This window comes from Alosa pseudoharengus, unplaced genomic scaffold (genome assembly GCF_046254945.1).
Source record: "Alosa pseudoharengus isolate Yale_2024_CS ecotype anadromous, Long Island Sound unplaced genomic scaffold, YU_APseudo_1.1 YU_APseudo_1.1_scf_7, whole genome shotgun sequence".
NCBI classification, from domain to species: domain Eukaryota; kingdom Metazoa; phylum Chordata; class Actinopteri; order Clupeiformes; family Clupeidae; genus Alosa; species Alosa pseudoharengus.
In genome coordinates, this window is record NW_027468859.1 from 22534580 (window position 1) to 22555969 (window position 21390).

Below are 21390 nucleotides of genomic sequence, written 5' to 3' on the forward strand. Positions count from 1 at the left end.
ACTATCAACTTTTATTAAGCTTTGCAACCACCATGTCTACCCTAGCATCACCGTAGTAACCATCTCTGTATTATCTATTTTAACTATACATGATATTTTACATCACAACTTTTGCATTTTCATGCACTGGTAATTCCTTGGAATTGCATTTCAAGTTAAATTTGTAATTCTAAATAGCAATTACGCTAGTCTATGTTTAATATAGCAGAATCTTAAAAATACTATACCAGGAATAGAAAAGCATTTCACTCAACATTAATGAGTAGGACTAGGCTAGGCTAGAAAATATTAGAAAGTTAGTGTAGTGTCTTCCTACACTATTATGTTTGTTTTGTGTTGGTTAAAGCCTAGTCTTAACAATGTGAAGGATAGAGAATAGGCTATTCACTCTGTATGACTCCCTGAGCACTATCATTATGGCACACAGCAATGGATGAAATGAAGAAATGCTCTGCCTATGTCTGCCTTATCTTTTTTTATATAATTATCCAATTCTGTAAGTAGGCCTAACTGTATTGACAGATAAATCCAATCTACAACTCTCTGAGCAAACAAGAATGACGATCGCGCACCACCACACACATTGAACATACCCATACAAAGTTGCTTGGACACTCATCTCCAAATAGTCAAGTCAAGTTTATTTATGTAGCGCATTTCATACACAGACGTCATTCAATGTGCTTTACATTATCAAAAGCAAACAGTAATAGCAAATAAAAACATAGTAGGGTAATAGTCAAAGAATAGTTTAAAAGCTAGATCATAATAAAAAAAAAAAGAGTAAAAGGTAGAATAATTTCCCAGGCAGATTCTGAATTTGTAACTCAATGCAGTTAAGCATCTGAGAACAGTTTGGTCTTAAGTCTAGATTAACTGTTTAGATTCAACTGGCTTTGGATGTCATCCAAAAGTTGGTTCCAGAGCTGATAGTCAGGGGGCCTATGTGGTTTCTGTGGGTTTGAAATGTTAATTTTTGGATAGTGGTTGAACTGTCTTTAGAGGTCATTGAACATGGAGAAAAATGATGTCACCATGTCCCTATTTTTTTTAATTGTATATTTCACTATAATTAACACCATACATGTCGCCTAAATCACTGGCTATGATGAATAAAGTTCACAAAACAGTTATTTTCAACAGTATGATTGTATGTCAGTATTATGATTGTATGTCAAACAATTAGAGATAAGATCAATAACCAATCAGTTTCACCAAATACACATACTCCATTGCTGAAAGATAGCAAAAACATAACAGAATCACAAATGAGACCTCGAAAAACATTTAATTCATTTACATATGCACAACATATTAGATCTCACCTCCACAATTTCCTCATCAAAATCTGCAACTAGTCTGCTAAACCATATTCCTACTCACCTTCTTAAGACTGCTCTCCCCTTCCTGGATAATGTTTTCCTCTAGATTATAAATAATTCAATGCTATCAGGGCATGTACCGCAGTCGTTTAAGACATCTGTTATTAAGCCCTCCCTCAAAAAACCTAGCCTTGTATCAATACTGGTCGTCCTGGACCTCAGCGCTGCTTTTGACACCATAGACCATGACATTGTACAGGTCCATAATAAACCATCTACCCAGATTATGGTAAAATATGGAGTGCCTCAAGGCTCAATACTGGGGCTCCTGTTGTTTAGCAGATACATAACTATACCTCTTTATAAAACCTGATGAATTAACCCCGTTAGCCAAACTTGACACATGTATAAGAGATATAAAGACATGTATGACTAATAATTTTCTGTTTTTGAACTCAGATAAAACAGAAGTCATGGTTTTAGGTTCTAAAAAGATGAGGGATATCCTATCCACATCACAGGCTACATATAGTGATCTTCCACTGACCTCATACACAATTGTTAAAAACCTAGGAGTTATAATTGACCAGGACCTAGCACTAAATAATCACATAAAACAGATCACCAAAACTTAATTTGACCATTTAAGGAACATTTCAAAGATAAGGAAGTCCTTATCCTTACCAGATGCCGAGAAATGAATCCATGCTTTTGTCACCTCAAGGATAGACTATTGCAATGCTATTACGCTGGCTGTAATAATACCTGTCTAAAGAGCTTACAGCACAAAATGGAGCTGCTCACACACACAAAAAATATGAACATATTTCCCCCATCCTAGAATCTTTACACTGGCTACCTGTTAAAAGTCATTGACTTCAAAATATTACTTATATTTCTTGGTTGGTTGACTGCATTGAAAGAGGACACCTCATGAATACACTCTTTTGTCTGCTTCTTTTTTTTTATAATTATTTTTTATTGTATGAAGTTATTAGGGTCAGCCCCTTACAACTGAAGATACCATTCAAACTAAATACATGCAGAGGGAAAATGACAGCAGTTTTTAAATTACATTTCTTTCTAAACACGTTCAATAAAAGGAAAAAAAAAAGAAGCAGACAAAAGAGCGTCTTCAATGCAGGCAACCAAGCACTTATCTATGCTGGCAGCAGCTGCTGCTGAACAAGTGTACAAAGTCCCTCTAGATGGACTTGATGCAGTTGTAGGTGTTCTACCACATCTTTTCTGAAGACACTGAGTCCTGCCTGCTTCACATGATTTCTAGTAACGAATCTTAGCATGCTGCAGATGCTCACTGTTACAGGTGGATTTGTAGCAGTTCCTGTGCCAAACTGCATGCTTTGTTCTGTTGTAAAATAACTGCACTGTAACAATGTAATCGTTGGCTGATCTGTGATCACCATCTCCATACTCTCTCATGGACAAAAACAAGAAATTTGGCATATGTCTCTAGTGATGGGTCATTCACCAGTCCACATATCTGCCACTGGATACATAGCCCAAAATATGTTTCTTTTAGAATATGTGTGCCATCACCTGACTAACAGAAAGACACACCTCATAATAGGGATCGACCAATTATCGGCCGGGCCGATTATTAGGGGCGATATTTAGCATTTTTATAATAATTGGTATCGGTCATTTTTCCTACCGATAAGCCGATACTGAAATGGATAAAGAATGAAACGCGCTACTTTGTCTGGGCTTCAGCTGTATGGAGCTATTTTTCGAAGTTAAGGAAGGTAGGCCTACCTTACATTGCTGAAGTTGGAATGTGAACGTGTCACAATCATCTACAGTGAAGTTACAAAAACACCACTTTGTAAGCTTTGATCCGGATCAATAAGTAGCCTAAAGCACCACCTCCTTCATTTAGCTAATTCCCGACTGATGCACGTTAGTGATATAGCCTACTGTTTACTAGTTGGCCTACAAACTCGGGTGCTGCGCGTCGGGAGTTCTTTGCATCCGCCTCGTCAATTAATTGTTAATAACGGGACACCTCGGCGGACGTTATCCATTAGGCCTACATAGTAGACAAGTCCTAAATTATGCGATAGCGAACGTCTAAAAGTCTAGTTGCTGCTTTTTGACGGACTGTCAGAAAAGACTACAGGCACCCAGGGTCAGCCGTAATTTAATCCGACCTGAACTGAGCTGGCTCACAGAAGTGTAGCTTATAGCCTACATATGGACACAAATTGCATGCTTAAATAGCCTAAAAACTATTTTAAAACTGTTTTGTTAAACTATTCAACCGTAACACTTGCCATCACGCATGCACCTCTTCCTCTCCCTTTCCCTCTCTCGTGCACTCACACACACGATGGCAAAGCATCCTCTTTGTGACAGGTCCCTTACAAGCACATAGCCCATTGTGTATGCCTATGAAAATAATTGCTATCACTCAGCTCTGGATTAACATGATACACAGGATTTACACTTGTGATGCAAGTTGATACAATTGTGTATCAAAAGAAGAAAGAAAAGTTAGCTTTTCTTTTGAATTAAAATTTTCAGCATATCGCCATAGCCTATGGGCTACTATCTACCCCCCTTTTTGACAACTGAAATATCGGTTTTACATATCTGTTATCGGCCTCCTGTTTTGGTAATAATTGATATCGGTATCGGCCCTGAAAAAAACATATCGGTCGATCCCTACCTCATAATATAACCTAACTAGATTGTGCCACCATGAACTATGAAAATGTGCTTGCTCAGATGTAGAAGGCTAGAAGGTCACTAATATCACCAAGAACAGAGCACTATGTGCTTCAGGTTATTCAATATTCTAAATTCTATAACTGCCAGCTATCAACAGCCAACTGTCACTGGTAGTGTCTCTCTCTTTCTCTCTCTTACACACACACACACACACTCACCTGTCTGTTTGTCTATCTGATCCTTTTACCCTTTCTTTTCTTCACACTGTAGGCCTTACAGACTTCAGCTGGTATAGTACTAGCTATGTAAAAGTATATTAAACTTGATTTAATAGAGATCTCTGCACTTTGTGCTCTGAATGGGTGTAGACAAGAACTGGCAGAGCAGACTAGGCCTACTCTAAAGCACACTAATAGACATGAATTGATAGTATTGATATTGAAGTATTATTTTTTAAGCGGACAATTTCGAGAATTTTAGGCACAATTTCTTGTTAAAGAGATCAATCATCAGCCTAAAAATGTTTTATAATGTATTGTTTATGTGGTCCACTTTTGCACACTACCTTGTAGAATATCTTTGCTTTTTGGCACCAAACCCTATGCTATAATACCGGCAATGTGAGGTTTATGGACAAAACACCAAATTTGACCTTTTCTGAATTTGACCTTTGATTTGGGTCCTTCAAAACCTTCAAAAAAATGGAGACATGTTTTTTTTACTCTTAAGAACCCCTAGAACAAAGATATAATACTCTCCAAAAATGAACATGCAAATCCCACAAGCCCCCAAATTAGACACATAGGCCCCCCTACTATGAGCCGCATAGCAGCTAAAACCTGCTTCATGTTTAATTTTAATAGCAAGTTTTACTAACAGGTTTTTCTCCTGGGAGGACCAGAAGGTGTACTGCTGAAGCATGTGTAGTAGGTATTTAGGAACTTCTCATTTACTGATTTATAAATAAGCAGTAGTGTTTAAAGTCAATTCTGTGACACTGGAAGCCAGTGTAGGGACTTAAGAGTTAGAGTAATGTGGTCAGTTATTTTTGTTTTTGTGAGAACCCTAGCTGCTGCATTTTGCATCACCTGAAGCTGTTTGATAATCTTTTTAGGAAGGCCTGTGAAAGGTTCATTGCAGTAGTCAACCCTGCTGGAGATAAATGCATTAATGAGTTTTTCATGTTTTGACATCAGCCCTCTAAGTTTGCCAATATTTTTGAGGTAGTAAACAGCTGCTTTAGTTATCGCTTTCATGGCTGTTGAAATTTAGATCACTGTCAATTAATACACCAAGAAACACCAAAAGCTTGGTATTTGAGAGATTAAGCAGAAGGTGCCGATCTGTCATCCAGCCTGATAGGAAAGATAGGTAAAGTTGAGTGTCGTCTGCATAGCAGTGATAGTCAAATAATGGGAGTGAATGGTCTCACTTAAGGAAGTGGTGTAAATACAGAAAAGCAGGGACCCTAATACTGATCCCTGAGGCACACCTGTGGTGAGGACATGAAACTTTGATACCTGTCCCTGCCAAGACATGCTGAAAGAACACCCTTTAAGGTAAGATTCAAACCAGTCAAGAGCTTTCACAGAAATTCCCAGTTCAGCTAGTGTAGAAAGGAGAATGTCATGGTTAACAGTATCAAAGGCTGCAGATAAATCATGCAGAATTAATACTGATGACTGAGCAGAGGACTCTTAATGCTTCAGTCACAGACAGAAGAGCAGTTTCAGTAGAATGACCACTCTTGAAACCAGACTGCATAGGGTCTTGTAGGTTATTCTGATAAGGGAAGTCACATACTTGTGTCCTATAAAAAGAGAAAATGCAGATATGACTAATAAAATAAAGGATACACATAGTACATCTTAATTCAGCAAATGAACTTTTTTTCAGGATAGCAATAAGACTAAATATACAATCCCAACAGTATTTTTTTTGCTAAGGAACCATTTGACTGTGCTGTCAACTACTATTGAAATTCATTGCTATCTTCAAAATGTAGAAATGTATCGCTAATTCTCAATGACTGGAAGACCAAAAAAAGAACTTCTGCTTAACCATGCCTCTCATTTTGTCTGCCTAAATGTACTTTAGTGTCCCGCATTAGGCAAATCAAAATGTTCCACTTTTATCGAAAGCATGTTTCCTATATAGGAAAATTTGACTGAAATAATATTGTAGAAATGTGTTGATGAACAAAAAAGATTATAAACACATTCAAACACAGCAATGAATAGGTTTTGCAAAAAAGAAAATCCTGAACCTACATGGAATGTTGCAGGTGTAGGTAATGCTGAGCTTTCTGCCCTATACTCGTGCAGAAGTCAATGTCAGACATGTTCTCTAGAAAACTCTTTGTGAAATTATATTCTTATAAAAATAAATTGCATGGCCAAACTTAAGCGCTTAACTCCCGGAAGAAGGCATGTAGCCGAAACGCGTTGGACTTTTTTAAAAGGTTAACTTGACCAAGCCATGACAATAAAGGCTTTTTAACTTTTTCAATAGAGTGCGCCTTGGAGTTTTTTGATTCTTGGCTTACTGATTGCTGTTTAGAATCCTGCATGTATCCCCGAATAGGCCTACCTTGTTTGCACTTAATGAAACTATATATATAAATCATGGATGTGTTGTGTGTCAATATCATTTAGCCTAACTATGTAAAATATAATGGCTTACAACTTTGAATCATCATGAGCTGGATTTATCCGAGGAACTACGCCATCTGCTGTCCAACACTATGCACCACAACATTTTTCACCGAGATCATTTCACAGAAACAGGCGAGTACAAAGCATGGTACAAAGGCCAAAGTGAAAGTAACAGGACCTCAGAAGAAAAACATAGCGCGTCACAATTCTGGATATATACACTGACGTTTTCTTTAAATGTGTTCATGTTTTACTCAAAATTGTAGGCCACTCAAATAGATTTATCTAGATTAAGTTTATGACGAGATAATTAGGCTACTGGTCGTGCTGCATGATAAGGTTAGTAGCCTTTGTTTTGTTTGGCAGTATTAGGCACCATGAAAAAGATCGTGATAAGGAAGTAAACAGAAGAGAACGGATGTATTGCTGACTCATCTTAGTTCAGAACGTTGTGGTTCAATGCAGAATACAGAATATGTAGCCTACTATGTTCTGTAAGCAGTAGTTTCAACGAATTGTATGTAGGCTATTGTCTATTTTTACATTTTGTTCTGTTTCCAGTATACAACATGGCAGAAGAGCCTGTAAGGTAAGACAACAAGCATATACCCTACTTTGAAATAACACATTTCCTTTTTGGGATATGGCTTTTCAAATAACCCTATTCAAAATTAAACACTATTAGACTATTGTAGCCTAGGCCTATACAAATTTAGAATTAGGACTGGAACAACAACAGCCAGTTTGTGTAACCTCAACACTTCTTTTGCGTTTTATCTCAGTTTCACGAAAACAATGAGAAATCCAATCTTGAGGAAGCAAATCTTTGTTTCTGTTAGAAATAGATATCTATATGAAGATTTTTTTCTTCTCTGAATGAATTCGCCCCCCTTCGAGGATGTGTGTTTTTGCATTATTTTCATTGTAAAACCAATTTTTATGCCTCCTTTTAATCATTTACCAGGGGTGCAACTACATGTAGAAGGCACTGTACATGGCAAAGTCATTCTGCCATTCCTATGTCTATTAGAAAGTGTATTATGTATGTAACTCTGATATTAATCTAAAGCTTTGAAGACCCCCAGAATGCCTGTGACAGGTGTGATGAAACTACTCCACAGTTGGGTGAGAAGTACATCAAGCCCTCCTCCATGACACACATTACTATTTTGTAAATCAGTATTAGGGGGCACCATGAAGATTGTGTGATAAGGAAGTAAACAGAAGAGAACGGATGTATTGCTGACTTGTTATGAGACACTCATCTTCGTGCAGAATGTTGTGGTTCAATGCAGAATACAGAATATTTAGCTTACTACTGTATGTCCTGTAAGCAGAGTTTCAACTAATTGTATGTAGGCTATTGGCTATTTTTACATTTTGTTCTGTGTTTCCAGTAGACAACATGGCAGAAGCAGAAGAGCCTGTAAGGTAAGACAACAAGCATATAGCCTACTTTAAAATAACAATGATTTTCTTGTTGGGATATGGCTTTTTTAGTAACCCTATTCAAAATGAAACACTATTAAGTTATTGTAGCCTATATACAAAAGGGTAGAATTAGGCCTGCAACAACAACAGTCGGTTTGTGTCATTTTTAATGAAAATGGGCTACCTCAACTTTTTTGTTTTATCTCAGGGAAAATCCAATCTTGAGGGGAAGCAAATATTTTTGAGGATGGCCGCTTTTCTGTAACCTGACCCTAGCCAGATGAATTTCGCTCCGCCTAGCTCCACTCATCCATCTGGAACCGATCCATTGAAATGTTGCTTCAGAAGGCTGGACCTAATCAAAAAATGCTTGCATATGATTGAATAAGCCACTTGTCCGTCATCTATTGACGTGCTACTTCAACCACTCTCATCGAAGCCAACCCGTGACGCTGATAACAGTCTCACAGTCGCTTCTACGCTATGTCACATCTATGAAACTCCCGCCCTGCGTCCTGATTCGCTAAACCATAAAGTGGGTTGGAGAAATCACTCTCAATGGAAGAGGTTCCAGATGGATGTGAGTGAAGCTAGGCGGAGCTAAGCGGAACGACATTCATCTGGCTAGGGCCAGGTTAGCTTTTCTGCATTACAGTATTTTAATTGTAAAACCAATTTTTATGCCTCTTTTGAATAATTTGCCAGGAGTGCCACTACATGTACTGTCTATGTCTGTTAGTAGGTGTATTATGTAACTGTGATATTAATCATTTAAAGCATTGAAGATCCCCATGAATGGGACGTGTGTGAAGATGCTACTCCACAGATGGGTGAGAAGTACATGTAGCCTACATTTTGCTTTTATGTCAATATACCTGGCAATAAATTGCATAAATTGCTTTTATGTCAATGTATCTGGTAATAAACAAATTCATTGTATGTGGAAATCTATTGGTAATAAACCTATTTCTGATTCTGACTGACTTTCATCACCTCACACGTGTTCATCTTCTCAACCCCACTATTATAATTCTTTCCTTCCTCAAGAATGTCCTACTCTCAGGTTCTACAGTGAGGTGACAGGGGACATTAAAAAACCCATCCAAGACTTCAAGTTGTTTCTGAAAGGGACCCCTTTCACTGAAGTGTCCTCGTCAGAGTGGAGCGATATCATTCTGTATGTTTGTCCTGTTGATCTCGAAGCAGGTTCTGGCATTGAAACCATTCTGAAAGAGATGCCAGGTACAGTAAAGAGGAGTCTTAAGATGGGATGGTGTTGGCTTTGCTAGTTGTAGCCTTGCACACACACGCGCACACACACACACACACACACACACACACACACACACGCACACAATGCTATACAATGCTAACAACTCCACTTAACTTCCAGATAAGTTAAACACCAAAATGATGGGTGTGGTTGTATAGTTTGATGTCAAACTCCACATGCAATCAAATGGGGTCAAAGTGTTGAGGGCGTGTATGTGATATACTTCACGTTCTACAACGTGAAGTATATCACATACACGCCCTCAACACTTTGGCCCCGTTTGTTTTGAATGAGGAGTTTGACATCAAACCTTTTTTGTAGACATTTTTGTTTTATATAGGAATGCCACCTATTACCACCTGTCCCCTATTTCCGCTCTCTTACGTGTATGTGTCACTTATTATATTAATTTCTTACAAATCCGCTTGGAGCTCCAGTAGAATTTTGATTTGCAACGAGAATTCTCGGTCTAACCGTTCATGTGCCGTGTGAAAGGGTGGAAATAGGCACCCACCAGCCCAACACTAAACTCCGAGCATGGTAAACAAAATCGGATATTTCAGGCAGTAAAAGCCCCGCTAAGAACCAAACCAGATTTGGTTCAAATCTACGCACCTATGGCTACTGAAAAATATAAGGTTCATTTATCAAATGTTATTTTGAAACATTATTGTTGTAGAATGTTCGAACGAAAGGGGTGGTAGTTGGTGCTTTTACGATACGGTTCATAATGTAGAGTGCCCCCCCCCCCTTTTTTTTTTCCAACACCTCTTTGCTATATTGCAACTTATTGGATAGTCATATTATTTCACCAGTATATTGGTTTCTCTATGATTTTTTATTGTTTATATTTGTTGATGGTTTTGGGTTTAGTTTTTGGTTTGGTTTTGGACACTTGTAAACAGTTGTGGGTAGCTTAATATGTAAATGTTTTATCCCTCTCTCTTTTCTGAGAAAAGGTGTTATATAATGATGACAGTTAGCTCTGAGCCATTAAATGGTATTATTGATAATGATCACTGACATAGATGTTTTTGTACCTGGTTAATTATGTCTCAGTATGACTTGTCATCTAGACTACTTAACCCACCTCTTTGTGTGACGTTCAGATGGGATGTTGGACTAATTGGGCTCCACCTAGTCCCTAACAATGACTATATATATATCCTTATCCAGCATCTGTTCAGGTTTATACCTGACGAAGATCAGAGTGGTCGAAACGTTGTAACCTAGCCTACCATTAAACTGGGAACATACAAGACAGTGTGCAGTAATTTAAAACAAACAGAGACAAGCACACAAAGATCTTGATTTAAAAAAAAAAAACTGATTCCCACTCATGTTTGTGTTTGGTAGAGCGAGAGGCTAGAGATAGAGAGCTTTTAGCCATGCAGCCATCCCAAATATCAGAGACAAATGTTGAGTGCCTTGTTTATTGTGTTTGTTGTCTGTAGATTGCAAGCCTGCTATCTTGGTTCTGATGCACCACACTGATGACCCTGCATATGTGGTATCAGACAGTAGCAGCTATGAAAATGAGAGGGGTATAGTCATAGTGCACCTCCTGTACCATGAAGATAAGGGACTCCTGGAATGTCAAAAGAATGATGAAGCTCGTAAAAAAATTCTGGAGACCTTCACAAGGTTTGGCATCATGTCAAATTCTTAAAACTGCACACACGTCGGATGTTGTGGATGTGTTGTACAAGGTGCTTTCTAATGCATGAAGAAATGTTAGCATATAAAAACAAAAACTGTGTGGTAAACTGCATTGTTCTCTCTCCCTCATACTCTCCCTAATTTCTTTCATAGCTCTGAAAAATGGGATGAGTGTGAAGATGCAAAAGACATTGGTGAGCATGCTACATTGCAGTGCCCTTGCAGTTCACTACTATCTCTTCATAAGATCATCAAGATGCTCTTTTTAATTGTTCTGAAAACCTTTTGTTTTTAACAGAATGCCCATCGGTTCGTTTTCATAGCATTGTTCCAGGAAGTATTAGAAAATACATCAGGACTTTCAAGACTTCTTTGGTTGATAGTCCTAATGTAACTGAAGTGTCCACTTCAGAATGGTCGGATGTCACCCTTGCCTTCTGTCCTATTGTGTCTCGAGTTGGAACTGACATTGAAGCTGCTCTCAAGAACATTGAAGGTGAAGTGTTATTGCATGTTGTAGCTTTCATAGTTTAGTGTTAAAGTTGTTAAGATATTTTTTTTGTTTTATTTTAATATATCTCAGTTTTGTGGGCGCAAACATGCATGGTCTTTGTGCATTTTTTGTCTGACAGGCACAAGGCCTGCCATCCTGGTAGCAATGCACCACACATTTGAACCTGAGTATGTCATACCAGACACCAGTCGCTTTGGAAGAGATAAGGGTGTCCTTATAGTGGACTGCCTGTTCCATGAGGACTCAGGGCTCCTGAAGTGTAAGGTTAACCAAGAGGCAGAGGAAGTCATCAAGAGGTGCTTGGATGAGGAGTACAAAATGTAAGTTTGTCTTTTATACCCTCATCTGTTTCTGTCAATCGTCATTTAAAAAATATTTGTAGGCACCGGGTATTTTTATGCACAACAGAAGAACCCTTAAATGACTAATGGGTGACATATAATCAAACACAATTCATAATCCATACTTTTCTAAAAAGTACATGTTAATCTTCATTGTTATGCACTTCATATTATAGTTCTACTGAGTGTCTAAAAGCACTTCATTTTGTTCTCAGGAAAACTTCACATTCTTCACTGTAAACTGAAACTGTGGATTCCAATTCAGATCCTACTACATGGCCCGCCAGCAATATTCTTTGGCCCGCCAGATTATTCTGGTAGTCTGATTTTTAAACACATTTTTATTTTACAATATTGATTTACAAATAGCCTATTCACCAATCAGTGAATACAAAATTATTGTAGCCTTAGGGCAATTACTCATACCAATATTGAAAAGGAGGATAAGAGAGAGTTAATCAAGACCATTTAATCACTCAAGTAGACCATCAATGGGCCCATCCATGGTTTATTTTTTTTCACAAATTAATTTTATCCAATGTCTGTGTAGATGCGTGTGGACTAATAGACCGGAGCTGCGTTTAAAATGAGTACTATAGCCTGCTCTGGCCTGCGACCCGCCGTCTATTGGCCATTAAAAATACTGACCCGCGGCCAAACTTACTTGCCGACCCCTGTCCTACTACTTCCAGAAGCTAATTGCAGGCATCCTAAACAATGCTTGTGATTTGACTAGATGTCTCGCAGCATGTGTCAGAAGCGTCTTTTCACTTAGCTTAAATTATGCACCTAGCCTCTGGGATCCACCCCACCCCTATCTCCTTTGGTCAAGTAGGATAAGAAATTCAAGTGTTCTATTGCTAACAGACATACAGTACATTTGTATGTAAACTATAGGCAAAATATAGTGATGAAATAATTATGAGAATGAAAGTATTTTTAACAACTAAAACTAAAATTTAGAGAGTATTAGATAACAGTAATAAACACAATTAAATCAGAAAAAAATATGTTGCTTGAGAAAAGAATCAACCAAATCATCAAAATTTGTCAGACAAAACACTTAGCTTCTGAAACATTCCCAGTGCGGTACAAACCCACATGGAGGGTGGAACTATCCCCCATCATAGACTATTTTGTGAACTGGTGTCAGGAAGCCTTTCTGGAGCTAAATGTGACCAAGACTAAGGACATGTTAATTGATTTTAGACACAAAGACTGTAACCACACAAACACAAATATCAACGGGCAGGACATTGAGATAGTCCAGCAATACAAGTATCTGGGTTCCATTATTGACAACAAGCTAACTTTTACCCATAACACAAACATGTTGTGTAAAAAAGGTCAGCAGCGTCTATACTGTCTTAGGAAGCTGGCAAGGTTTAATGTAGATAAATCCCTGATGACTCTCTTCTATAGATCTTTCATTGAGTCAATACTTACCTTCTCAGCCATCTGTTGGTATGCCCTGCTCAATGTGAAACAGAAAAATGCCATTTCTAAAGTCATTAAGGTGTGTAGTAGAGTCACTGGTGTCCAACAGAGAAGTATGTCAATGCTGTATGAGGAACAGGCAATTAAGAAGGCTGAATCCATCCTGTTAAATTATACCCACCCTCTGCACAGCGAATTTGAGATCTTACCCTCTGGTTCCCGTTTTAAATATCCATTAGCCCGAACCAACAGATACAAACACTCCTTCATACCATCTGCTGTTCAGTTACTGAACTCTAGGACACGGAGATAACCCTCTGCCCCATACACTTCTCTTTCTATTTATTATTTTTAATTCTGTGCTTCGACTCATTTTAATTCTGTGTTTTGACTTATCTTGTGGAAGCATGTGTGTGTGTGTGTGTTTATGTGTGTGTGTAACCTTGCATGCTACCTCTGCAAAATAATTGCCCTTCTGGGACAAAAGTGTTACTACTACTACTACTACTAAACCACACTGCAGACGTGATATCTCGCAACCAGTGAATTCCGGGATTAGGGAACCGGAAGGCTTTCTGCTGAAGCACCAGGAGTTGGAACCAAAGGAGTGTAATATAGCATTTTATGATGTGGCCTTTATAATCTAATGTAATGTATGTAATGTAATCTAATACATACATTGATGCAAACATATAAACTGACAAAATGTATAAGGTTGGTGTAATCTACTTAATTATGTAGAATATCATACATACAGTAATCTATATGTTTTCGATGTGTAAGAACTTATTTTAATAATTATCTTACTTTTTAAGTATTTTTCTTGTTTTTCTGTCAGTTTGTGACTGGTGAAGAATATTTTCTTTAATATCTGATGTTTCATTAAACTGATAAAAAAAATGAATCTTGTTGTGGTGATGACCTGTTTATCTGCCTTTTTTTAAACCTGTGGTTGACACTGATTTTTCTACATGTTCTGTAGTTTGTGTTTTTCCCATTTTCTCAGGTCAGCTTACTATATATACAGTAAACATTGAAACATTGAAAACACACCTTGGATTAGCGCCAATCAAATTTTACAATGCAATCGTCATTTAACTGGATACACACACAACTGTACTCTGTACTTTGTAGTCTGTAACTGTTGTAAAACTGTAAGAAATAGCCAAGTCTTAACAGTTTCACTTTCACCCAGACATGCTCAGTGACACGGCAGGTGGTTCAATGCAAAAGCAAAAGTAGGCTAACGCCCCTGATCCACTAGCATGCGATGCGAACTCCCCAAATCGCAACGCTACCCTCCATGAAGACGCTTTGATGGGCGTTCCCTTTTGTAGATGTGTGGAAACAGGGCAAGAGCATGTAGCCTAGTAAACAACCAAACAAAATGTTTCCCTCCACTATTTTTAAATTAGGCTACCGAGGGAAAGTCACATCTATAAATTAGTTTGCAAGTTGGGCGGTCATTTCAATCATGAAGTTGTCCCTGTAGGATTCTAGCCACACATCATACAAACACGGAAATGTAGACACTGCTATGCTTATTTTTTCTCATCGGACATGTTTCTGTACGTTGGCGGTAACCAAACTACCGGAAAATTAGGTTTTGTTTAGGCTACGTGATGATGGACCTCCCCTGCGTTTTGCTCTACTATTGGATACTCGCCTCGCGATGGACGGATTCATTTGCATAAAGTTGGGGATTGCTGAACTTTTTGACGCGCCGCAGCCACAGCACTCGTCGCACCGCATACCCAGAATCCTACGCGGGTGCGGAATTCGCTTCTCATAGAAATGAATAGGGATACTGCGTCGCGGTGTTCGCATCGCATGCTAGTGGATCACCGGCGTTAGAGATGGTGTAGCGTCTTTCGTCAGCAGACGTTGTTCAGGGAGGTCTTGAGGAGATTCTTCACTCCAGGACCTGTCAATAGTAGGAGAACAATCAGCAATTTACTTTACTTTGGAAGTTTCATGTGTCACAATGAGTAAGTATCTCGTGCATGAGTGCATTTCTGTTTGCTCTCCCTCTTTCTCTCCCTTTCTCTCTCCCCCTCTTCCTCTCTCTCTCCCTCTTTCTCCGTGTGTGAGTGTCTGTATGCACTGCACAGTCTGAACACATCACTAAAACAATGTAATTACAGTCCATGAAAATGCACTGTACTGTTCTTCCTAGGCTTCTTATTCTTCTTCTTTTAACGCATTTAATGCAGCTTCAACCGTTTAACGTAGAAACTTCATTCAAACTATGTAATTAGAACCCTAGGCCAGGTGGCCAGGCCACCTGCAGCAACTGCCAGTCTCAGGCTTTAAGCATACAATGTCATTGTCTTAAGACTACACATCCTGTTCAACTGCTTCATCTGCCAAAAACTGTTTCAAAATAAAAGTCCTCACTACAATAATTCACTGTTAAACAATTTAACCCTTTAAACTACTGAACTTTTTAACTGTTCAGCCATTGTAACTGTCACTTGTAATCAACTATGACTCCTACCCACTGTAGCTAGTTAGCATTGTTAGCATGTTAGCATTGTTAACAAAACTGCTAGAAAACATTAGCTAAGTAACATGGTTAGCATAGTTAACATTTTTAACAAAACTGCTAGAAAACATTAGCTAAGTAGCATGGTTAACATAGTTCACATAGTAAGCATTGTTAGCATAGTTAACATTTTTAGCAAAACTGCTAAAAAAACATTAGCTAAGTTAGCTAAGTAGCATGGTTAACATAGTTAGCAGTATTAGCATAGTTAACATTTTTAGCAAAACTGCTAGAAAACATTAGCTAAGTTAGCTAAGTAGCATGGTTATCATAGTTACCATTGTAAGCATTTTTAACAAAACTGCTAGAAAACATTAGCTAAGTAAGCTAAGTAACATGGTTAGCATTGTTAGCATAACAGCTAGCAAACATTAGAGCCATTCCAACTTTCAATTATCGTCAAATATCTACCTATACACAGCCATTAAACTATTTGAATATCTGTCAACAACTTTTAAACTATTTACATTAAATTTTTAAACGGTCTACTTTTAAACTATCATTAAACTATCTATCTATTAAACTAGCTGTCTATCAACAACTTTTAAACTATTTACATTCAACTTTTAAACGGTCTACTTTTAAACTATCATTAATACGACGGAGTATTAGGGCCACACATGAAGAAAAAAAATATTTTTGGCATGGCGAGATTAAGCTCGACATGTTGACTTTAAAGTCGACATGTCGACATTAAACTCGACATTTCGAGAATAAAGTTGAAATGGTATGTCGACTCTAATCTCGACCTGTCAACTTTAAAGTCGCCATGTTGACATTAAACTCGACATTTCGAGATTAAAGTTGAAATAACATATCTACTTTAATCTTGACGTGTCGACTTTAAAGTCGACATGCTGACATTAAACTCGCAATACAGTTTAAACATAGCCTACACAGTTTAAGCTATGTAGCCTACACTAACACACAATATGTTACTTGAATAATGGGCTTCAAATAGGTGTTATTTCAGATAGATTGTTAGATTGCACATATTCAGATAGATTGCGTCTTGTCTGTTAACTAGGCCTACTCATTGCCGTCATCGTGAAGTGCTGTATCTCGCGGTTATGGAAATACCATGCACAGTGCCGTTTAGGCTATATAGCTAGAATAATACATGTATCCAATGATATAATGTTTCTGTACAAAATGTTATTTCACTCTGTTTTACGTGGGTAAGGCCACCGCACATCCAAATAACTGCCCTTCATGACCCACAGGCCGTCACTCTCCATAGGTTAACATGGCAAAACTCATTTTTCTAAAACTGCTTTTCCATGTCTCACCTGCAATAAATATAGGAGGCTATAAACACAGGTATAGCATAAGCATATATACTATTTTGATCCCGTGAGGGAATATGTGTGCATGTACTTTATTTATGCACTATGTCCAGTGTTGCCACAGTTACCTTGAAAAAGTAATCTGATTACTGATTACTCCTTTAAAAAGTAACTTAGTTACTTTACTGATTACTTGATTTTAAAAGTAACTAAGTTAGATTACAAGTTACTTTATTAGTTACTTTCAGCAGCTGCCGACAACACCCCCAATGCCTCAACATAAAAATGATAACGGTTTTGTCAATACTCAATATACTGGAAGTGCATTTTAACAGCAATGTATAGCAGACATCCCAACCTAACCTACTTAGATACTGAAATTCAGATGTTTGTTCAATAATGTCTAAGTACACCAAATAAGGAAGGCCTATTGATAGAAACCAGGGGCGTATCAAGCTTTTTAAAAGTGTGGGGGTTGTGGGATAGGAAAATGAAACAATCTTGCCAAATTATAAATAACTTCCTACAGGGACGTTGTAAGTATTTTCGGAGAGGGGTGCGGACTATATTGGTGTCCGGCAGTTTCTCCCCCGAAAAAAGGAAATTCTGATTGCTAAACACACCATTTTAATGCAGTTTGGGAGGGACAGAAGAAGCAGCGCCCCTCATATGTGTGGCTCATGTGACATGTAGGCCTACATGATCTACCTATCACTTCACTATTTGACACTACCCTACATGGAGACATATCTCATGTTATAAATCAAGAAATCATTTTAGAAATTATGTTTTGTGCATATGGGTTAGCAGGCTACAATATATTGCCCTAACAGACAGCAGCCTAATTTTGAGGTATCACTAATACCTAAATAAATATAATAATAAAGAATAGGCTACAGAACTGTAAGCTCAAATTCAAAAACGTTTGAAGTCTACCCAAACATATGCAAAGGGAATATAAATAAATTGTGTTGCATATAGCCAGCTTAATTAATGTCATTTTAAAGATTATGATTAGCAGTTTCTATGCTTTTTCCATTAATAGTTACAGGAAGCCACGCTGTTGTTTAAACTATTGTTGCTTCTAGCCCACGTTACCTAGTTTCACTTGCTGCAGGGACACACGCATTCTATATGAGTTCTACATGCTACAGCGTTCTATATGAGTTCTACATGCTGGAAATCTTAGTTCTCAGATGTAGATCTCAAATGTGTCTTTACTTGACGCCTCCGTTTGTAAGATCAAAATAAGATGTTCTAAATGGAACGCGATCGTATTTAAGATCTCCAGCACCGGCCATGTAGCCTTGGCAATTAGCATCTTGTAGCCTGAATAATATGCAAATGAAATTACACTTGTTAAACTCACCTCAACAAGTCTTTTGCAATCATTTAACCCGCCGTGAGCAATGCTAAAGTTGGGTACACTTTTGTGTAGTCTGATGTGAAATGGGTCTTAATCTTCCTTTTTGAGGGGCACTGACGCTGCCATGACGCTTCTGTTCCTAGATACACTGACTGAACTGATTAATTATGTTTGGGAGAAAAGAGATATAAGCACTTACACTGAAAACGGATTGGTTGATTTAGCAAAACAGACCAGGATGCTCTCTGTCTTGGATGCGCTTCAGGCACAAACGCACCACTCCTCTCTCTCTCCCTCTCCGTTGTGTGCGCATTAAGCTATGCACACGCGATTTGAAGCAAAGATTCTAGAATCTTTGATTTGAAGTCCGGTCTGGCTTGCGTGCTCTTGTTCGCTCTAGGTTCCGGGAGATTTTATGTAATTTGCGGGCGTCAGGAAGCCGCTATCAATATGTGGGAGACTCCCAAAACTTCGGGAGACTTGGGATGTCTAGCTAGACAGCACTTTGTCGCCAGCACAGAATGTACAATGTACCTTAATGTTGTCATGTTTAACTGACACAAACTCAAAGTAATGACTGATGAAATGTGCATCTCTCTCTCTCCCTCCATTGTTGTTTACGTTTGTGTCGCTGCACGTGAATTGTCCTCATGCTGAAAACGTGAGCATAGCCTCTACATGACATTAATACCCAAGACAAGAAGAAAGCAAAGAATATATCTTTTTATTAAGGAACATGACAAAAATAGTAACGCACAGTAACTTAGATAAGTAACTTTAATCTGATTACTGGTTTGTAAATAGTAGCGCGTTAGATTACTCTTTACTGAAAAAAGTGGTAAAAATAGACTAACGCGTTACTAAGTAACACGTTACTGGCATCACTGACTATGTCTGCATGTGCGCATGTAGGCTACTAGCCTAGTACATGGGGTGGTCGGAAGGACAGCTTAATTCGTCCCTCCATAGACATTCAGCAATAGGCTATTTTGCATCCATTACAAGCAATGTGAAAGTCTAGGATTAGGGAGAGCGCCTAGTATGCCTAGTCTAGTGCATAAGCATGAAGTTGAACCTTTAGATGAAAAACACTCTTTAATAATAGGCCTACAATAAATAAATAAGCCGCTAATGCGTTTAGGCTACTTTTGACCATCACATTTATTGCCTGTAACTCCGTGATAAGGACCTAACAGGAAAGTATTTGGCTAAGCAACGGAGGTTAATATGTTCTATGTTTTGTCCACATGATAGGCCTACAGGCCTATGTCTAATCATTGTTACACTCGAAGAAAACTATGTTTCATTCGTCCTCCCTTTCAATCGTCCTGAGCGGTCGTTCTCTCTCCAAACGAACTTATTCTCAAAATGTTGAGTTTAATGTCAACACGTCGAGATTAAAGTCGACATTACATTTCAACTTTATTCTCGAAATGTCGAGTTTAATGTCGACATGGCGACTTTAAAATCGACATGTCGAGTTTAATCTCATCATGGCAAAAATATTTTTTCCTTCATGTGTGGAAAAACTACATTAAACTATCTATCTATTAAACCAACAACTTTTAAACTATCTACATTCAACTTTTAATCGGTCTACTTTTAAACTATCAACTTTTATTAAGCTATGCAACCACCATGTCTATCCTAGCATCACCGTAGTAACCATCTCTGTATTATCTATTTTAACTATACATGATATTTTACATCACAACTTTTGCATTTTCATGCACTGGTAATTCCTTGGAATTGCATTTCTAGTTAATGTCTATTATTGTGAGTTGTCTATTATGTGTTTTTGTTTAGATAAGATCAGTTCAAGATGGTCAAATTCTGTGCTATTGTCCCTCCTGACCTAAATCTTGTGCACCCAATATCCCTGATTAATCTTAGCATCTAGACCTCTGAAGTCCGCCTACAAAAAAGCAGCCATCTTTGACATCCGGTATCTGGCGATTTTTCCTATGGGAAAATAACATGGGGATTTTGAATTATCGCACCTGTTAAACTCTCGCGGGGATGAAAAAGTCTGAAATGCAGACGTTTTCCTGAACACGCTTTTGTCCTCTGCCTTCGAGTGGATACTGTGATCTCCAGTACGTGAAGGCGGCACACTTAGATTTTTGCTACCCCAGAGCTAACTTGTACGGAGCCCCGGATATGTCACGGGGGGAAAAAATAATAAGTTGTGGCCACGAAATAGCAATTCGTTCCCACAAAATAATAAGTTGTGGCCACAAAATAGCAATTCGTTCCCACAAAGTACTAATTTGTGGCCACGAAATATTAATTCGTTCCCACGAAATAGTAATTTGTGGCCACGAAATATGTAGTCTAACGTGCACTGGACAGCTGGGTGAGCAAATCGAGCGCCAGTAGAAGCCTGTCGTGTCTTTTCTCATCACTCCCCACCAGCTCTCAATTCTCTGGTTTGCAGTAGGGTACAACCGGGACGATTGAAACGGGGGACGAATGAAACATTCCGGTTTTCTCCGAGTGCAACGATGATAGACAGACATCATTTGTACAAAATATAGAGCATATTAACCTCCGTTGCTCAGCCAAATGCCATCCTGTTACGTCCTGTTATCACGGAGTTACAGGCGATAAACGATTTCTGATGGACACAAGTTTACTTCATTAGCGGTTTTTTTTTTTTTATTATTAAAGTGTTTTTCATTCTTTTCATTCAAGGTTTGACTACATGCTTATTCAGTAGAGCATTTAGTGCTCTCCCCAATCCCAGACGTTCACATTGCATGTTTGTTTGTAATGGATGCAAAACAGCCCATAATGTCTATGGGGGGACGATTGAAACACCTATTTGTCCCGACCAGGCAGTAAACAGGGCCGTGGGAAGTGAGTTTTGGT

The 21390-nt window shown here is 38.3% G+C and overlaps 1 protein-coding gene across 7 annotated transcripts; it reads left to right on the top strand.

Annotated features, from left to right (window-relative positions):
* The first annotated feature begins 6825 nt into the window (after positions 1 to 6825).
* LOC143110393 (uncharacterized) lies at positions 6826 to 14221 on the top strand. 7 transcript variants are annotated; one of them, XM_076273272.1, is made up of 11 exons: positions 6826 to 7006; positions 7229 to 7256; positions 7737 to 7792; positions 8068 to 8098; positions 8876 to 8928; positions 9146 to 9340; positions 10826 to 11015; positions 11184 to 11224; positions 11329 to 11526; positions 11663 to 11864; positions 12101 to 14221. In XM_076273272.1, exons 2-11 carry the CDS (start codon positions 7237 to 7239, stop codon positions 12123 to 12125), a joined length of 1011 nt encoding a protein of 336 aa, XP_076129387.1. In that variant the 5' UTR covers positions 6826 to 7006; positions 7229 to 7236; the 3' UTR covers positions 12126 to 14221. The 7 variants fall into 7 exon arrangements, with proteins under 7 accessions (XP_076129387.1, XP_076129386.1, XP_076129389.1 ...); XM_076273271.1 differs by having other exon boundaries at positions 8065 to 8098; positions 12101 to 14220; XM_076273274.1 differs by having other exon boundaries at positions 7745 to 7792; positions 8065 to 8098; positions 12101 to 14220.
* The last annotated feature ends 7169 nt before the right edge of the window (positions 14222 to 21390 follow it).

Coding starts and splice junctions, on each gene's coding strand:
- LOC143110393 (XM_076273271.1), top strand. CDS start 7,237: ATGGCAGAAGAGCCTGTAAG. Junction 7,793..8,064: donor TGAAACTACTCCACAGTTGG/GTGAGAAGTACA, acceptor CTGTGTTTCCAG/TAGACAACATGGCAGAAGCA. Junction 11,016..11,183: donor ATTCTGGAGACCTTCACAAG/GTTTGGCATCAT, acceptor TTTCTTTCATAG/CTCTGAAAAATGGGATGAGT.